Source organism: Meleagris gallopavo, chromosome 1, assembly GCF_905368555.1.
Source record: "Meleagris gallopavo chromosome 1, MGAL_WU_HG_1.1, whole genome shotgun sequence".
Taxonomy (NCBI): Eukaryota; Metazoa; Chordata; class Aves; order Galliformes; family Phasianidae; genus Meleagris; species Meleagris gallopavo.
In genome coordinates this window covers 60300541-60315791 of record NC_139404.1, presented here as the reverse complement: position 1 = coordinate 60315791, position 15251 = coordinate 60300541, and the positions used below count along the sequence as shown (strand labels likewise).

Here is a 15251-nt window from a genome sequence, read left to right as displayed (position 1 = left end):
ATCAGAGGTTGCAACCTCTCTTTAACCTGATACAACAGATAACATAATTCCTCTCTACTTTTCTAGCAGCCTTGACCAGGCAGAATTAAGTCACTGATCAATACTCAGTCCAATTCAAACTAGCTAAAGTAGCCCTAAACAGAGATGTATTTTATTATTGATACGATGATTTGACTGTTGAAAGTGTGGTGTGCTGGAAGTACATCTACTGGCATAACATTGTCGTTTTTTTCCTAGTAAAATAATTTTCAACAAAATATTTCTTTTTAATGGCTATACTGAAGCTGGGTAGATAAAATATTGTGATTGTACTGAAAATATTTGCTTGATCGAGAATTGAAAAAAATGTCAAAATACATCAGCTGTCAAAAATAGGTGAATTGAGAACAAAAGAATCAACCTCCAAAATCCATCTCTTTCTTTGTCCCCTTTGCAAAATCCTCAGAAAGGAAGAAAGAAAAGTCCATTTATATATATACATAGTTTGAAGGAAAAAAGTCAGTCAAATCTCCAATCATTTTACTACTTGCTGACACATCTTGCTTGAAGATAAGCCAATTAGCAGTAATTAAACATTCTCTTGTGTCCAATGACTGCTGCATGTTTTGGGTTCCAGGACATGAGGGTAAGTTGGAGAGGGAGAAATGAAGCTTAAACATGGTTACTTACCCTGAAGTGAAGAACCAGCAGGATCCTCTGCAGAGTAATTGGCCCTGGGATGATGATGGATTTCCAGTTCGTAGCAGAACAGATGGAAGACGATACAAGTCATGCCATCTTGAGGAAAGGCTGCACGAAATCACAGTTAAACTTAATCAATAGCAGATAACACCAACTCCTGGACAGTGCTGTAGCTTGTCCCAGAAACACCACTTGCAATTGGAATATAAAAGCTTCCTAGAATGGTGGTGCCCCATTTAGCTGTATTTCTCTCCTGCTCTGAGCTCTCAAGGTCATCCATACTGGAGAGAAATCATCAAGCAATTACATCTTCAAAGTCCTTCACACATTTGTGATAAACTCCCTGACCCTGACTGGGAGGGGTGAGAAGATATTATTAACAGCAAGGCAGTTGCTGCTTCTGATGTATTTGAGTGTTTTCCAGTGATGCCCAGACCTTGAATTTCCAACCTTCGGGAGCTCTGAGCAGTGGAGGGAATTGGTCTGAAACATGGGGTCCTGCATAACAACTGTACGCTCTGACCAGGTCCTTATAGTGTGTTCTCATTTCTTCTTTTGTTCTCCAGCCAATTTATGCCTTTCTAGCTGCACTGAAATGGCTGATAAGTGATTTCCTCATGTGAGTACAAAAAGATGCGGGTATTTGGGAGGCTCGGACTAGCTGGGGTGAGAGCTGAGAGGACTGTGAGCGGAGGCTCCGCATAGGACATTGCTGTCAGCCTTTTTGTGACATTCAGCCTGGTGCACTGCTCCCAGGAGGCAGAAAGCTATTACTATTCCCATTTCGCAGAGGCAGAGGCAGAGGCCCTGAGCAGGTCTGGGATTTACCTGAAGTCACTCAGTACAAAGCGGCAGAGTCAGAAATAGGACTCGGGTCTCTGGAGGCCTTGCAGGTCCTTGATGCTAAGTCCTCCTCCCTGTCTCATTCTCCTATGATAAGTGATTCCCCCACAGGGTGATGGAAGCCAGAAGGAAGGCAGGAAGCTCCAATCTGAGTGGCAGGTGAGGGAGAAGGGAGGGGTCTTGTGTCAAGCTCTGGATCAGGCGTACTTCACACCACAGAAGGAATAAAAATTAAAGCTCAAATCAGGATCAAGCTCAGATTAGGACTAGAGCCGCTCAGCTTTCTGGGCCCAGGCTGAAACAATGATCGTGAACATCCCAACTCGAGAGGCAGAAATGATCCAGGTGCTGGGCCTTGAGCCTATTAGCACAGCACAATTCAACATGGCTCGTGGCTAAACTCTGTGTCACCACAGTGCTGGCTCCCCATGAGCCACTTGTGCCCCTCTGGGGCTGCCACTTTCAGCCCTTCACCAGTGAGGTCCCTGAACCCATACATCCTTCAGGGAAAGCCCACTCAGTTATTCCACCGTATAGATCCCACAATACAGATCTATACACACAATACAAATAAAAAAATAAATCTAACAAACAGACAAACAAAAAATTCAGACTTGCACTGCCAGGAAACCTGCAGTACACTTGTTAGAGGTGATGCCTGCTGGGTCAAGGGGCCGTCTCTCACATCCTTGATGACATCCTTGATGACTGACACTTGACATCCTTTCAGGCTGCTGAAAAAGCATCCCCTGTTCTTGCTCTTTTGACAGCTTCCTGTTGGAGTTTAACATGAGTAGCTTCTGGCACTCCGACAATGTGGCAGACGGTGAGTATGCGACAGTCCAGCCACCCCATAGCAAGTGAGTGTCACCACTGCTGGTGGCAGCAGGAGCTGTATGGAGAAGCCAAGCCTCATGGAAGAACACACCATCCCATCACATTTCCCTCTGCAGACACTGGAAGCCAGCTTCTAGGTCCCAGCACCACCTTGTTTCCCCCCCACCCCCATCTCAACCTGCCCAAGCTCCAGAATCCTCAAGGAGAAGTCTGTGCAGCTCACAGATTTCTTTCCTCAGTGTTTTCGCAAGGAAAAAGGGAGGTTTTTCTTTCCAAGCACCCCACCCTGCATGCATGTCTATCAGCCAAAAAGTCCTCCAGTTGAAAGAGTTTCCTGTCTTTCATAGTGGTGGCTCACATATGGGACACAGCGATGCTGCATCAGCAGGCTCTGCGGAACTAGCTGGAAAGCCTGTAATATTCAACCAAGGACAAGCTTCTTTGCATCCTTCGGTTCAGCCATGCTGTGGGATTCTCTGTTGAGTCATGCTGAATGGATCAAACAACGCATTGAGGGTCTTTGCTTTCCCACTGGCTTTAGAAGTTGGTGGCACCTGGCACCACACAACAGCTGTGTGCAGCAGAGGAAGCAGAGGGGTGTGGGTTAGGGGTCTCGGTTGAAATCCACTGACCTGCCCTGTAGCTACTGTGCTGCCTGCTCAGAGTCTTCTGGAAGCCTCTGTTGTCCCATCCCTGCAGGCAGGGGATGTCAGTAGCCCCGAGGTAGCTCTAAGGGACAGGCAAGACATGCTGTATGCAGCAGTGTAGATGCCATCACTGCTTCCTTACAGACTATCAGCACTAGTGGTGCTCTGGGTGATGACAGAGGAACATTCCCTGCTAGCTTTCCTGGTCTTAACAAGGAAACACTCATTTTCAGAGAGCAAATTGCCCTTCTAGTCAGAGAACCAGCCCAGCATTTGGGTGCTGTCAGTCCCACTTTCCTCTTCCAAAGGGGATCTCTAGACACAGCAGGAGAAGTTATAGTTTTCCTCTGTGAGGCACTGATGGATGCTGTTTAACTTGCATGGAGTGTCCCCCTGCAGAAATCAGTGAGAAAGAGTCAGATGAGCAAGTACAAGATTTCTGATAGTGACGTTATGAGTGGTAAATGGCTGCAACTTTATTTAATTTTTGTTTGAGGATGTATGGGGGGGAAGGGAGAAGGTTCTTGCTGCTGCACTACTCATCACCATTTCATTTTGTGCTTTCTTCAACTCTCCTGTATCATCTCCATGCCTGCTGTGTGCAAATTCATCTCCACTGTGCTACCATCAATGTGAACCTGTCTCATGGCTCCATCTTCACTGTTTATGCGCATGTCACTCTTCCAGCCAAGGCTGTCTTCCATCACTGTAAGTAGAGCCAGTAAGTAGCAAAAAATAGGAGGATCTAGCTAGAAATCCCAGGCTAGAAATGACAATTTTCCTCTTTTTGGACAACAGGGAATTTGCAGAAGGATGTCACGGTGGTGTGGCAGTGCCTGGCTATTTCCCTGCACTGCTGGTTTAGCTGGCTGAGCTGGGAACGGACGCCAGCCTCATGCACAATTAAACCACCACTCAATGACTGTAGAACAGATGGGCCCTTAGCTGCTGTGATGTGGTTTGGTTTGTCCCTCACTATGGCTCCCAGCAGCCCCTGTCTTTTCAGGTGTTACACCAAAATCAAAGCCGTCCCATGCCTTCTGTGGGTCCTGTAGTCTTCAGATATTAAGAGGCATTTAAGTCTCCTTTTCCACACCCCATAGTTTAGCTCTTTCTGATGAATAACAGTCCAGCCCCAGGGTAATGCAGAATTACATTCAAGCAGTTTAACTGATAAGTATATGCTCTAGCTCATAAATCTACTCCTGCAGGAAAGCTGGAAATCCCTCCAGACAGAGTCCAGACTGTGGCTGTGTTTGTATCTCACTGCTTCCATACCTGGCTCATGTTTGCCGGTTTGCGCTCTGCCCAGCAAGACGTATGTGTGAGACAGAGATAGAGAAATACAGACAGTTGGAATGTGCCTCATGTGTGAAGAAGAGGAAGAGCAGGGGAGTGTGGCTGATGAAAAACTGAGGGTCCATGCATGGGGGAGGGAGTGGCAGGGTGAAAGGAAACCACTGGAGCTGGAAGGAATGGGTTGCACATGTTGTTAGGAACAGGCTGAAGATTTTTGCCAGGGATGTTAACATTTTCTTGACTGCCTGCCAAAGCTGGTGAATGCAAAGCGTATGTAGAGAAGGAGACATTTTGTGGGAGAGAAACTGAGTACAAGTGAATTCGGAGATACATACTGAGGAATTCATGTTAGGGGATCTAATAATGCTCACCCCTGCTCAGTGTGCACTGATCCTATTTCTGCTTCCCAAATTCTTGTGCTTTCTGGGAGGGCAAGGCTTGCTGCTGGAGTATGGGCATGATTGGTGCAAATCTGCTTCCCAGAGATGGTGAGAAGACACGTTTGCTTCCACAGATTTCTCACTGCTCTCAGCATCTCCCTCCCCTCTGTGTCAGTAAGGGCTTCTGCTTTTATGGACAACAGTGCAGATTTGAAGGCCTTTAATTCAGCCAGAGATACTCCCAGCCAAGACACGCAGCCTAAGAAAGAATATTTCTAGAATTCTGGAGCTCAGAAAAGTTCCTTTCTGACTGCAAGATAATGTACTCAGAGGATATTTTACAAGCTCATCAATTAAATTCTGTGTTTTGTATTTGTATCTAAGCAGCAGATTTTGTCTCATTTGTATCAGAATAAATCCACTGACATGGGTGCAGACATTTGTGACGTATGCTGGTGGCAAAGGGCTCACAATCTGGGCTGTACAGTTCGCAGCAAGGAGCAGGGCTGCCTTTGCTATTCAGAAGGATTGGTTGCCAACTGCCTGACAAAGTCTCTCTGGAAGTGCAGATGGCAACAATGACAGCCAGGAATTAACTCACGCTTTGCTATAAAGTTTGCAATTTGTTATCAGCTCCTCCAACTGTTTACTAAGCCCTGACCACCAGGCTCTCAGAGCTGCTGATAACGTTTTTGATGTTCAGTGTGTGCACGCAGAGGCTCAGTCCCAGCGTGCTGCTGATGCTGCACATGCTGCTGGGCCCTCTGAGATTCAGAATACTGCTGCAGCTGCATTGCTTCCAGGCAAATTAAGTGGCAGTAGGCTTAAGCATAATCTCTGTCTCAGGTCTTGTCTTGGTTCAGAAGTCAGAGATTGTAAAGTGGCTTGTTTTCATTTAGCCTGTGCCACAAGGCTGATTTAAGACAGCCTGTGCAGGAGCTTTAAAGTACATCTTACCGCATGTGATGAGGTTAACCCGGAGCAAGGCAACTGTGGATGCCCATGAAAGGTTGTGGGCAGAAATGTTAGCAACCAGTCCATACTGCCAGGGCTGAATTGCTCTTGCAGGGGCCAGTCCTGCAGTGCTTTCCATCACTTACCTCTAGTCTGGTGTGGGAGCTGCATCAGAGCTGGGGTAGATGTGTGCCTGTAAGCAGTGCTGGGCTGGCTGAGGCTCCAGGTGTGTTCTTGGTGTGGGTTTAGCTGCCTTTCCTAGTAAGGTCCTGTTCTCCAAACCCACCAACTCCAGCACAACAACCCTGATTATTCATCACTACTTCCATCCTGTATTTTGTAAGCCTGGTTCTGATTCACCCCCTACCTGTGCTCCATCCTTCACACCCCTGTTTTCGTGTTGCTTTAACTCCATCCACTTCAGTGACACTGCACCAACAAGCTGAAGCTAATGGAGAATGAATTGCTTTGCTGCGGATATGGGAAAATTGAGGACCTGGATAAAATCTCTGTTTTGTCAGGACCATGACATGAGCAGCATGATAAATTCTTGCAGGCAGTTGTGCAACACCTGTGGGGCTGAGGGGTCAGGCCAGTTCTCTTTAATGTTTTCATAAATTACATGGATGCAGGACTTGAAGGTATACTAAGTAAGTTTGCAGACAACTCTAATACGGAGGACCTGTTGACTCCCTCGAGGGCAGAGAGAACTTGCAGAGAGATCCTGACGAATTAAAGGGCTGGGAAATTACCAACTGTGTGAAGTTTAACGAGATCAAGTACTGGAATCAGCCCCTGGATATATGTACAGAGTGGGGGACAAGAGATAGGAAAGCTGCCCTGTGAAAAGGAATCTGGGGGTTCTGATTGATGGCAAATTGAACACAAGTCAGCAGTGTGCCCTGGCAGCCCAAAGGGCCAACCATATCCTGGGGTGCATCAGGGCCTGCACCTGGGCAAGGGAAGGGCTGTCCCACTCTGCTCTGTGTGTGTGTCCTCTCCTCGGTGCCACAACATAAGAAGGACATAAAACTGTGAGAGCATCCAGAGGAGGACCGTGAAGATGGTGAGAGGTCTGCAGGGCAAGGTGTGTGAGGAGCAGCTTGGGGGTTAGGCACACATTCTTCACCAGAGAATGATAGACTTGGTACAGGCTGCCCAGGGAAGCTGTCACACAGGTTACGGAATTAGATATTTTCCAAGCCACTAGTATGGCAAATTAAGTCTGAAGGAAAGGATTCTTGCTCCATTCTTCCCTCTCCTTTAGGCCATGGATTTCACTGGCTAGTTTATGGTCACCTGCTCTGTAGCTGCTTTGCTGGAAAGCGCTAGTAGCTTTTGTCATCAAAGCATGAATTATTATCAGGAGTCAGGAGTGCTGAACACCAAATTCAAGTCCTGTCTGCTTCTGGATCTGCAAAAAAAAAAAAAAAAAAGGAACCCAAACATGGTACTGAGAGGTGTTCCCACAGACTGGAAAGACTTCGGTAGGAGGTGAGACATTTTTAAAGAGGTCAGGAGAAAAGCACAAGGTGCAGGTGTGGGGGCTCTGTGTTGCAGGAAAGTATTTAAATCTTTGTTGTATTTACCTGGGGAGGGTACTAGAGGGGAGGCTGCAGCTTTGTTCTATAAATCTGTGCAGCGGCTTTAAGGGATGAGTTGGTTGGCTCGAGGTCAAGAGGTTCTGGGTTTGCGGACATGATGTGAGTCCTCTGTGCCCAGCCCGAGCTGGTGTGGGAACCATCTTCCACACATGCTTCTTGTTGGCTGAGCCACAGCCGCTCCTCCCCTGCAACAAAGCCTCACACAGACATTCCCCTGTGTGCCTCAGAGCAGGAGCTGGCTTTCCCACCTCTGACTGCAGAAAACAGTTGCTAGGCTGGCCCGATCAAGCGAGAGGGCAGGAAGATTCTGCTGAAGTCCTAGAAAGGAGAAGGGAGGCTCAGTGAGGCGGCTCACGGGGCCCACAAGCATGGGACCAAAGACTGGGATGCTCGGAGCCCTGTGTATAACACTGCATGCCCGGGGCCAGGCAGGACACGAGGCCTCCGTGAGGACAGCAGGCTGGCAGGCCCTGCTCTGCGCAGGGCCAGACGGTGTGAGCCGCGGAGCAGCGCTGCACACGCTGGTTTTCCCGCACCACCTAGTGGGAGACGGGATGGCTGCAGTGCTCAGCTGCTGCTCCCAAGCCTCGGGTAGGCTGTGGTCAGAGCGGGACAGGCCTTGATGCAGCCTTAAGTTATAGAATCATTCACGTTATAAAAGACCACTAAGATCATCCAGTCCCCACCATGCCCACTGGCCACGCCCCTCAGTGCCACATCCACACAGTTACTGAACACCTCCAGGGACGGTGATTCCACCACCTCCCTGGGCAGCCTGTGCCACTGCAGCACCACTCTTTCTGAGAGGAAATGTTTCCCAATATCCAACCTGCACTTCCCCTGGCACAACTTGAGGCCATTCCCTCTCATTCTATCACGAAGAAGAGGCCAAACCTCCACCTCACCACAACCTCCTTTCAGGCAGTTGTAGAGAGCAGTGAGGTCTCCCCCAAGCTCCTCTTCTCCAGACTGAACAATCCCAGTTCCCTCAGCCACTCCCCATAAGACCTGTGCTCCAGAGCCCTCACAGCTCCATTGCACTTCTCAGGTCTGAAGGCCCTCAAATGTCTTTCTTACAATGAGGGGCCTCGCTCATACTTGAGGTGCAGACTGCACCTCATATCTCAGTGCAGACCTCTCCTTTGTGGTCCTCTGACGATGTCTGTTCTCCTCTCCCTCCTCCCCACGCAGCCCACAAGCACAAGAAGCACGACACGCTGCAGCCCTGCGACACAGAGTACCCCGTCTTCGTGTACGAGCCGACCATCAAGGAGACCAACGGGCTGATAGAATGCGGGGACTGCCAAAAGTAAGAACTACAGCTGCCCTTCTCTTAGCAGGAATGACAGCGCCCATGCACAAGCAGTGCCAGCACTGGAGCCTGGTGGCAGTGGGAATGGTGACAACCTGAGAAGAGCCACTTGCCACTGTGCCCAGCACATATCCCACGCTGTGTGTGCAGTGAGCGCATCCCCAGAGATGGGAATGGCCCCGCTGCAACTTCTTGATAAAGAGAAGAATCAGAGCCATCTGTTAATAAGCAGAGCTGGCAGGAGGAGGGAGAGAGCATTTAAAAAACAAAGGTCTCTTTCCATTCTGCAAATTTCAGAAAGGAACCCTTTCTGTTTTTTCACGTTTCTGGCAAATGTTTTCTGCTTAAAATTTTCCTTTTTGCAATGCTTTCAGCTTTCCTTTCCCCTTTTTATTCTCCCTTTTTTCTGTTTTTCTACCAAAAAAAAAAAAAGGAGGGATTAGGGGAAAAAAAGAAGTGTTAAACCAAAAGAAAGCAAAACACGGGTACACATTTTAATTTCTGTTTTCATTTTAAGCGAATGAGCAGTCAAAAATAACAGAAAGGCATTGTGAGAAGAGCCATTTTCAGCAGTCACATGGCACCCTCAGCACTCACGTGTGGAAAGGTGAAGAGAGGATGAATTTCCACTGGCCTGGCTTTTCCTAATGTGCTGCTGCACAGACCCACACAGAGGCCAAAGAGATCTGACTGGAATCCCTCATGAAGCAAAGCAAAGCCCTACCTGGTCTGACTTCAGTCTTGGACTAACTGCAGGAAAGAATTAAAGGTCAGGAAAACAGCCTGTGCTAGTCAGCACGGCTTGATGAAGAACAGGCTGTGCCACGCATTGCCTGAGCTCAGAGCATGGATTTGCTGACAAAGGCTGTAGGGGGAGTTCTGTAAGGCACAGACCAGCGCCTTGCCCCATGGGAATGCAGCGTGCCTTGCCTGATGCTCAGCACTGCAGCAGCAAGCCAGGCTCTGTTCTACTCCTGTATGGTTAGAGGTGTGGGCTGGGGTCATAGCCCTGGAGCTGGGTGTGCCTCTTGCACCTTTCACGCGGATGTTCAAGGGGAATGAGAGCCCCAGCATGGGCTCTGTGGAGTGTTAGCTGATGACCTGCTCAGACACACAGACTTTCCTGGTGCCTTTTAGAAACTCCAGATGGTTCCCAGTGCAGGGAGAAGCTGGGCACTGCTTCATTCTGGGCACCTCCATTATGATGACAGGGTTAAAATCTGCCTGTCCAACCTCCTGGAGCAGTCATCACTCAGGAAGGAATGAAACAGCCTCAGCAAGTGGCAGCGTATGACATTCAGCATCTCTAGAAGCAAATATGAAGATCCCCGAAGGAAAGAAGCAGACAATGGGCAGTGAGCTGCCAGGGAAACTGGTTCTTCAGAGCACTTGAGTTGATCAGGGCATCCTCACAAACCTGTATGCCCACAGCCCTCTGCCTCAGCCAAGAGGAGGAACAGGAGAGGCACAGACGAGGCATGGGGTGGAAAGTGGTGCAAGCTGGTGAGGTGGCACTATGCAGCCACAGGCACATGCAGCCTCCTGTGTGCAGAGCCATTTCTGAGCTGCCCAGGCACATGCACGTGTGCACACTCATGCACAGTCACACACACGTGTATGCCCTGCCCACATCAGCCCTCCAGCTCCTGCACAGCCCACACTCCCTCATGCAGGTCCTCACGTGGGTGTCATCAGGCAAAGGCTTGCATCTGGGCTCATCCTCACTTGCATGTGCCCGTGCTCACCTCTGGACTTTCTGCTCATCCCTCAGGGAGGGGAAGGGACAGACAGACTCAAAGCTGAAGGATGATGAAGCACCCATGATGTTACTGGGATTCTTTATGGCTCACTCAAGTAATGCCATGTTCACAACTCTGCCCCTTGAGGACCACAGAGCACACAGTCCCTCATGTTGTTTGGGCACAAATACACATTGGCTGAGTGCCGGCACACCTCCTTGTGAAGCTGGGCCTTCCAGCTGTGCTCCTCTGAGCCACGCTGCCCAGTTCCATGCTGCTTCCATGTGCCTGAGGAGTGGCTCTGCTCAGGGTTGGTTTTTGGTCATTTGGGTTTTGCTTCTGATTTTGGCTTTTGCGGCCTGTGGAGTTGTGCTTCTGAGCTGGCTGGGCACTTCTCCATAGCAAGGTGTACTCCCTGCTCCTTCCCCGCCTTCTGCTGCCTCCCTTTCCAGCTGCTTGCTTTCCTTTGGGTTTCTTTGCACCAGGCAGTGGTGGTGCCGTGCAGGGTCTGGCTGCCATTTCTCCATCTCTCTCTTTTCTTCGCAGAATGTTTGTGGCCCAGCAGATTGCCAGCAGCAACCTGCTGCTTCTTGTGACAGATGCCACCTGCGACTGCAGCATCTTCCCACCTGTCCTGCTGGATGCGAAAGAAGTCAAATATATCCTTCTGCTGTGTGCTTTTGGGCTCAGGGCTGGTGAGGGTGTAAAACCTTCTCCCCTGGCAGTTCCCATGGGGAAAAGTGTGGAGTGCATAGCCTGCCTGTGGGATAGCAGGAGGCAAGGAAGTGGAGCAGTGTGGTGGAGAGCAGTGCTGCTGCTGGGCCTCCTGCATACATTTCTGCCATTCCCAGCCATTGGTCATTCCTTGTCTTCTTCTAGCTCCTGGAGGCCTCCCAGCCCATGCCCCTGCAACATGCAGCCGGGAGGCTGCTGCCCTTCCCCGGCTTACCCTGCTCAGACCCAAGGCCTTGCAGAAGCACCCATAGGTTTGCACCCCATTGCTGTGTGCTGCAATTGTGCCTCGTCTCTCTGCCCATGTCCTTAACAGCCCCGCACACAACGCATCGGTGAAGTGTGACCGCATGCGCTCCCAGAAGCTGAGGCGGCGACCAGACACGTGCCACGCGTTTCACCCCGAGGTATGGCTGCGGGCATTGCAGTAGGGAGCCCCACACCCTGAGCTCTTTGTACACACAGCCCTGCTCCCACACACATCGACTGGGATATAGAATAATAGAATCAAGGTTGGAAAAGACCACTAAGATCATCCAGTCCAGCTGCCAGCCCATCCCTACCATGCCCACTGACCATGTTCCTCTGTGCCACATCCACATGGTTCTGGAACACCTCCATGGATGGTGACCCCACCACCCCCCTGGGCAGCCTGTGCCAATGCAGAACCACTCTTTCTGAGAAGAAATTCTTCCTACTATCCAACCTGAACCTCCCCTGGCACAACTTGAGGCCATTATCTCTCTATCACTAATTACCTGGAAGAACACAACCTCCTTTCAGGTCATTGTAGAGAGCGATAAGGCTCCCCAGAGCCTCCTCCAGACTGAACAATCCCAGCTCCCTCAGCCTCCTCATAAAACCTGTGCTCCAGACCCCTCACAGCTCCATTGCCCTTCTCTGAGCACACTCCAGGGCCTCAATGTCCTCCTTGCACTGAGGGGCCCAGAATTGAACACAGCACTCGAGGTGCAGCCTCACCAGTGCTGAGTGCAGAGAGACGATCACCTCTCTGCTCCTGCTGGCTGCACTGTTTCTGATACAAGCCAGGATGCCACTGGCCTTCTTGGTTACCTGGGCACACTGCTGGCTCATGTTCAGCTGCTGTCAACCAGCATCACAGAATCATAGAAGTGTAGCGGTTGGAAGGGACCTCTAGAGATCATGTAGTCCAATGCCCCTGGCAAAGCAGGCTCCTGTGCAGATTTCCAGCCATTCTGCCCCATGCCTGAAGGATTGCATGGGGTTGCTGTGACCAAAGTGCAGGACCTGGCACTCTGCGTTGCTGAATCTGATACAATTGGCCTCAGCCCAGTGATCCAGACTGTCCAGATCCCTCTGTAGGGCCTTCTTACCCTGAGGGTGGGCTTTGTGCATCCCACTGGCTGTGGTTCTCCAGGAGGCTTCCTCATGGGGAGAGAACATACTGGGGATGGGCTCCCTTTCCTCCCCCAGTGCCAGCAGGGCCCGCTGACGCCTTCTTTTCGTCCTCCAGGAGAACGCCCAGGACTGTGGTGGTGCTGCTGAGCTTTCAGTCTCCCCCATGCTGCTCCTCCTGCCCCCAGCGCTGCTCATGCGGTGACACTGCTCACAGTGGGGACACGGCGAGGGACAAACTGCCGAGCCTGTTGGGACACCTAGGTGACACCGGGGATGACAGTGTGCCCTGGGAGGCACAGGGCTCTGCCAGGCAGATCTTGCCTTAGGAGAGCGAACATGTGGGAGACCCTGCCTTGAAGGAGAGGCTGGGGTTTTGAGCCAGTACAGGGCCATCGGGGTCCTCAGTAGTGAAGCAACTTCTCCTGGTCTTGCGATGGTCATCAGCCAGGACCCTGAATTGCACTGACTGCCTGCAGGCAGACCACAGTAGGCAGCGTGGCTTTGCCATGCAGCTGCACCTCGCTGAGAACCTGCTCCAAGCACTGCCAGCACAATGCTCAGATGCCTCTCCAGGTGTGGGTGTGCATGGGGAAAGGGGCTGCGTGTTGCCCACCAAGGAGAGGCTCCTCCCCTTGGGGCAGTGCTGCCCTGAGGCTGCCTGTGGCTGTCTGGGGCCCTGAGCCTGAGCCTGGCCAGCAGGCACAGGCTGCTTCTTACAGAGCTTTATGAACAAGGGGTGGGGAGCATCCATCTTTCATCTCTTTTTGTATGAACTGCTCCATACCATCTCATTAAAAAGAATATATATGGCATATTTTAAATAGATATTTAAGCTTTATCGTGTCATGTTTGGTGCTCATCATAGCCCTACAGAAACCCCTCTCCCTGCTGAACCCATGGGGACGGGCACAGGTGGAGGCCATAGGAAGACGACTGCGTGCCCAGATGCCCACAGGTGTGCTTCAGGGAGTGATAGGGTCAGGGGGTGCTGCCCCTCATAGCGCCGGGTCCTTTTGGGGATGTGGTGGCTGGGTTTGCTAAACCAGAGGCAGTAAAGAGGAGAGGATCGTTCACTGGGAGTGGATCAACCTCTGGAGGTGGATACCTTTTCCCTCCTGTACATCCAGTGACCTTATCAGAGTCAGGCACAGCCAAGGAAGGTAAAGTGAGTGCAGAGGGAAAAGGGGCTCCGTGGGGATGCAGAGCTCAAGCAGCCCCCAGGGCTCAGAGCTGCTGCCCCCAGCACGGCTGCCCTTGCTGTCAGAAGTGATTAATGGCCCCAGCACCATTCCGCTTGGAGAAGACATGTGTGCATGCACTGCCTGCCATGGCTGATTTCCAGTGCATTAATCCACAACAAACACACTCTCATGGACAGACCTGTACTGGAGGAGTAATTATGTCCAGCTCTCCATTCCTTCAGCCACCAGCTGGCAGAAGCAAGGAGAGCTGAGGACAGAGGCTTACCGGCAGCTGTGCAGCACCACACTGACCTGGCTCAACTCACAGCTGCGGATCCTCCAAGGTCCTGTCCACCCCTGTAAGCAAACTGCGGGCACTGGGCTTTTAAAAATTAAGATTCAAAAGGAGAAATGTCCCATTGAGTGCCCCTACCACTTCTGGATGTTGTGGCTGCCACCCCAGCTTGAGTCACACTGCTGTGGACCATCAGGTATAGCCAGGCAGAGGTGATTTCACACAGAGAAAAACAGGAAAATCAGCCCAACAGCACATCAGCTGCTTGCAGTCGGGAGAGAGCTCACTCAGAGGCCCAGCTGTCCCAGAGGGGCTCACCTCACGGGGATGATGGGCTTGATCCAACAGAGCCCAGCCCCAGCCAACCACAAGGCCAACCTCCAGAGTTCTGTGCAGGTTCAGCACGGCTGCAGACAAACACAGAAGGTATCTCCCGGGTCTGGTTTGGGTGTAATTTGCCTCTGTTAGGGAAACACATCAGTGTTCTGGGAACCCTGCCAGGCATATGATTTTCTCATCTCATTTGCAACTGGAGCAGCTCAGCTTTTATGCCAGCTGCTAAGAGCCTCCGTGCCCAGTTGCTCTGTGCCAGAGCTGAAGCTGCTAAAAAAAAAAATGAGATCAACTTGAAACGTTGCTGCAAACATCTCTGAATTCAGAGGCAGCAGCTCCGGTGTTCCACTACAGGTGTTAACAGAGGAGAGAGCAGTGAAGCGAAGCTCTCCGAGGTGGCTCTGGAGTGCCAGAACTGAGCTGAGCAGACGCAGTCCTGCAGGTGCACACAGGATAGCCCGGTAAGCTCACAGACCCCAGGCCTCCTTCCTGGGGGAGAACAAGGTCCCCAGGTGATGCTGGGGAAAGGATTCCCTCGTGTGCTCTTTCTGTGCTGCTGTAGTGCTCGAGGATGACCATGGTGACACACTCAATGTTGCCACGGGGCTGCTATGCCTCCTCCATAGCAGTTTGTACCTTGGGATCTTCTCCAAGGAGCTGCTTTTTTAAGGGACTGTCTGAAAGCATATCAGCTGGTGCTCAGCATTTCTGGAAATCAGCCTTGAGAAGTGAGGCTGGAGCACTCAAAGCAGAAGTGCTGACCAGCAGGAGAGGTTGGCTCAGTGCTTGATGGCACACAGCAGGAGAGAGAAAAAAACAGAGGGAACTCAGCTTTGCTAATAGCTTCAACCAAAACAAACTCAGCTCCTTCGTACTAATCATACAGCAGATTTATTTCCAGCTGCTTTTAAAAAGTTAGGCAGTGGCCCTAGAGGTTCACCTTGATTGCAGCACTTCAATCTGTACCCACGACCTTGGCGACGTTGGCAAAGAACGAAGCGATTTCAGAGGGAGGATCAAGCACAGCCCCAGCC

At 50.8% G+C, this 15251-nt stretch overlaps 1 protein-coding gene and 1 pseudogene across 1 annotated transcript in view; one reads left to right on the top strand and one right to left on the bottom strand.

Moving 5' to 3' along the window:
* Nucleotides 1-13209, top strand: part of CACNA2D4 (calcium voltage-gated channel auxiliary subunit alpha2delta 4) — a 107285-nt gene extending 94076 nt beyond the window's left edge. The window contains exons 31-37 of the mRNA XM_085215783.1: nt 1248-1300; nt 2295-2350; nt 3696-3716; nt 8437-8554; nt 10843-10968; nt 11345-11435; nt 12524-13209. Coding sequence (XP_085071909.1) covers nt 1248-1300; nt 2295-2350; nt 3696-3716; nt 8437-8554; nt 10843-10968; nt 11345-11435; nt 12524-12610 — 552 coding nt within the window. The 3' untranslated portion in view covers nt 12611-13209. The remainder of the gene's footprint in view (nt 1-1247; nt 1301-2294; nt 2351-3695; nt 3717-8436; nt 8555-10842; nt 10969-11344; nt 11436-12523) is intronic.
* LOC146545350 (uncharacterized) lies at nt 4018-5089 on the bottom strand (annotated as a pseudogene).
* Nucleotides 13210-15251: the final 2042 nt, after the last annotated feature.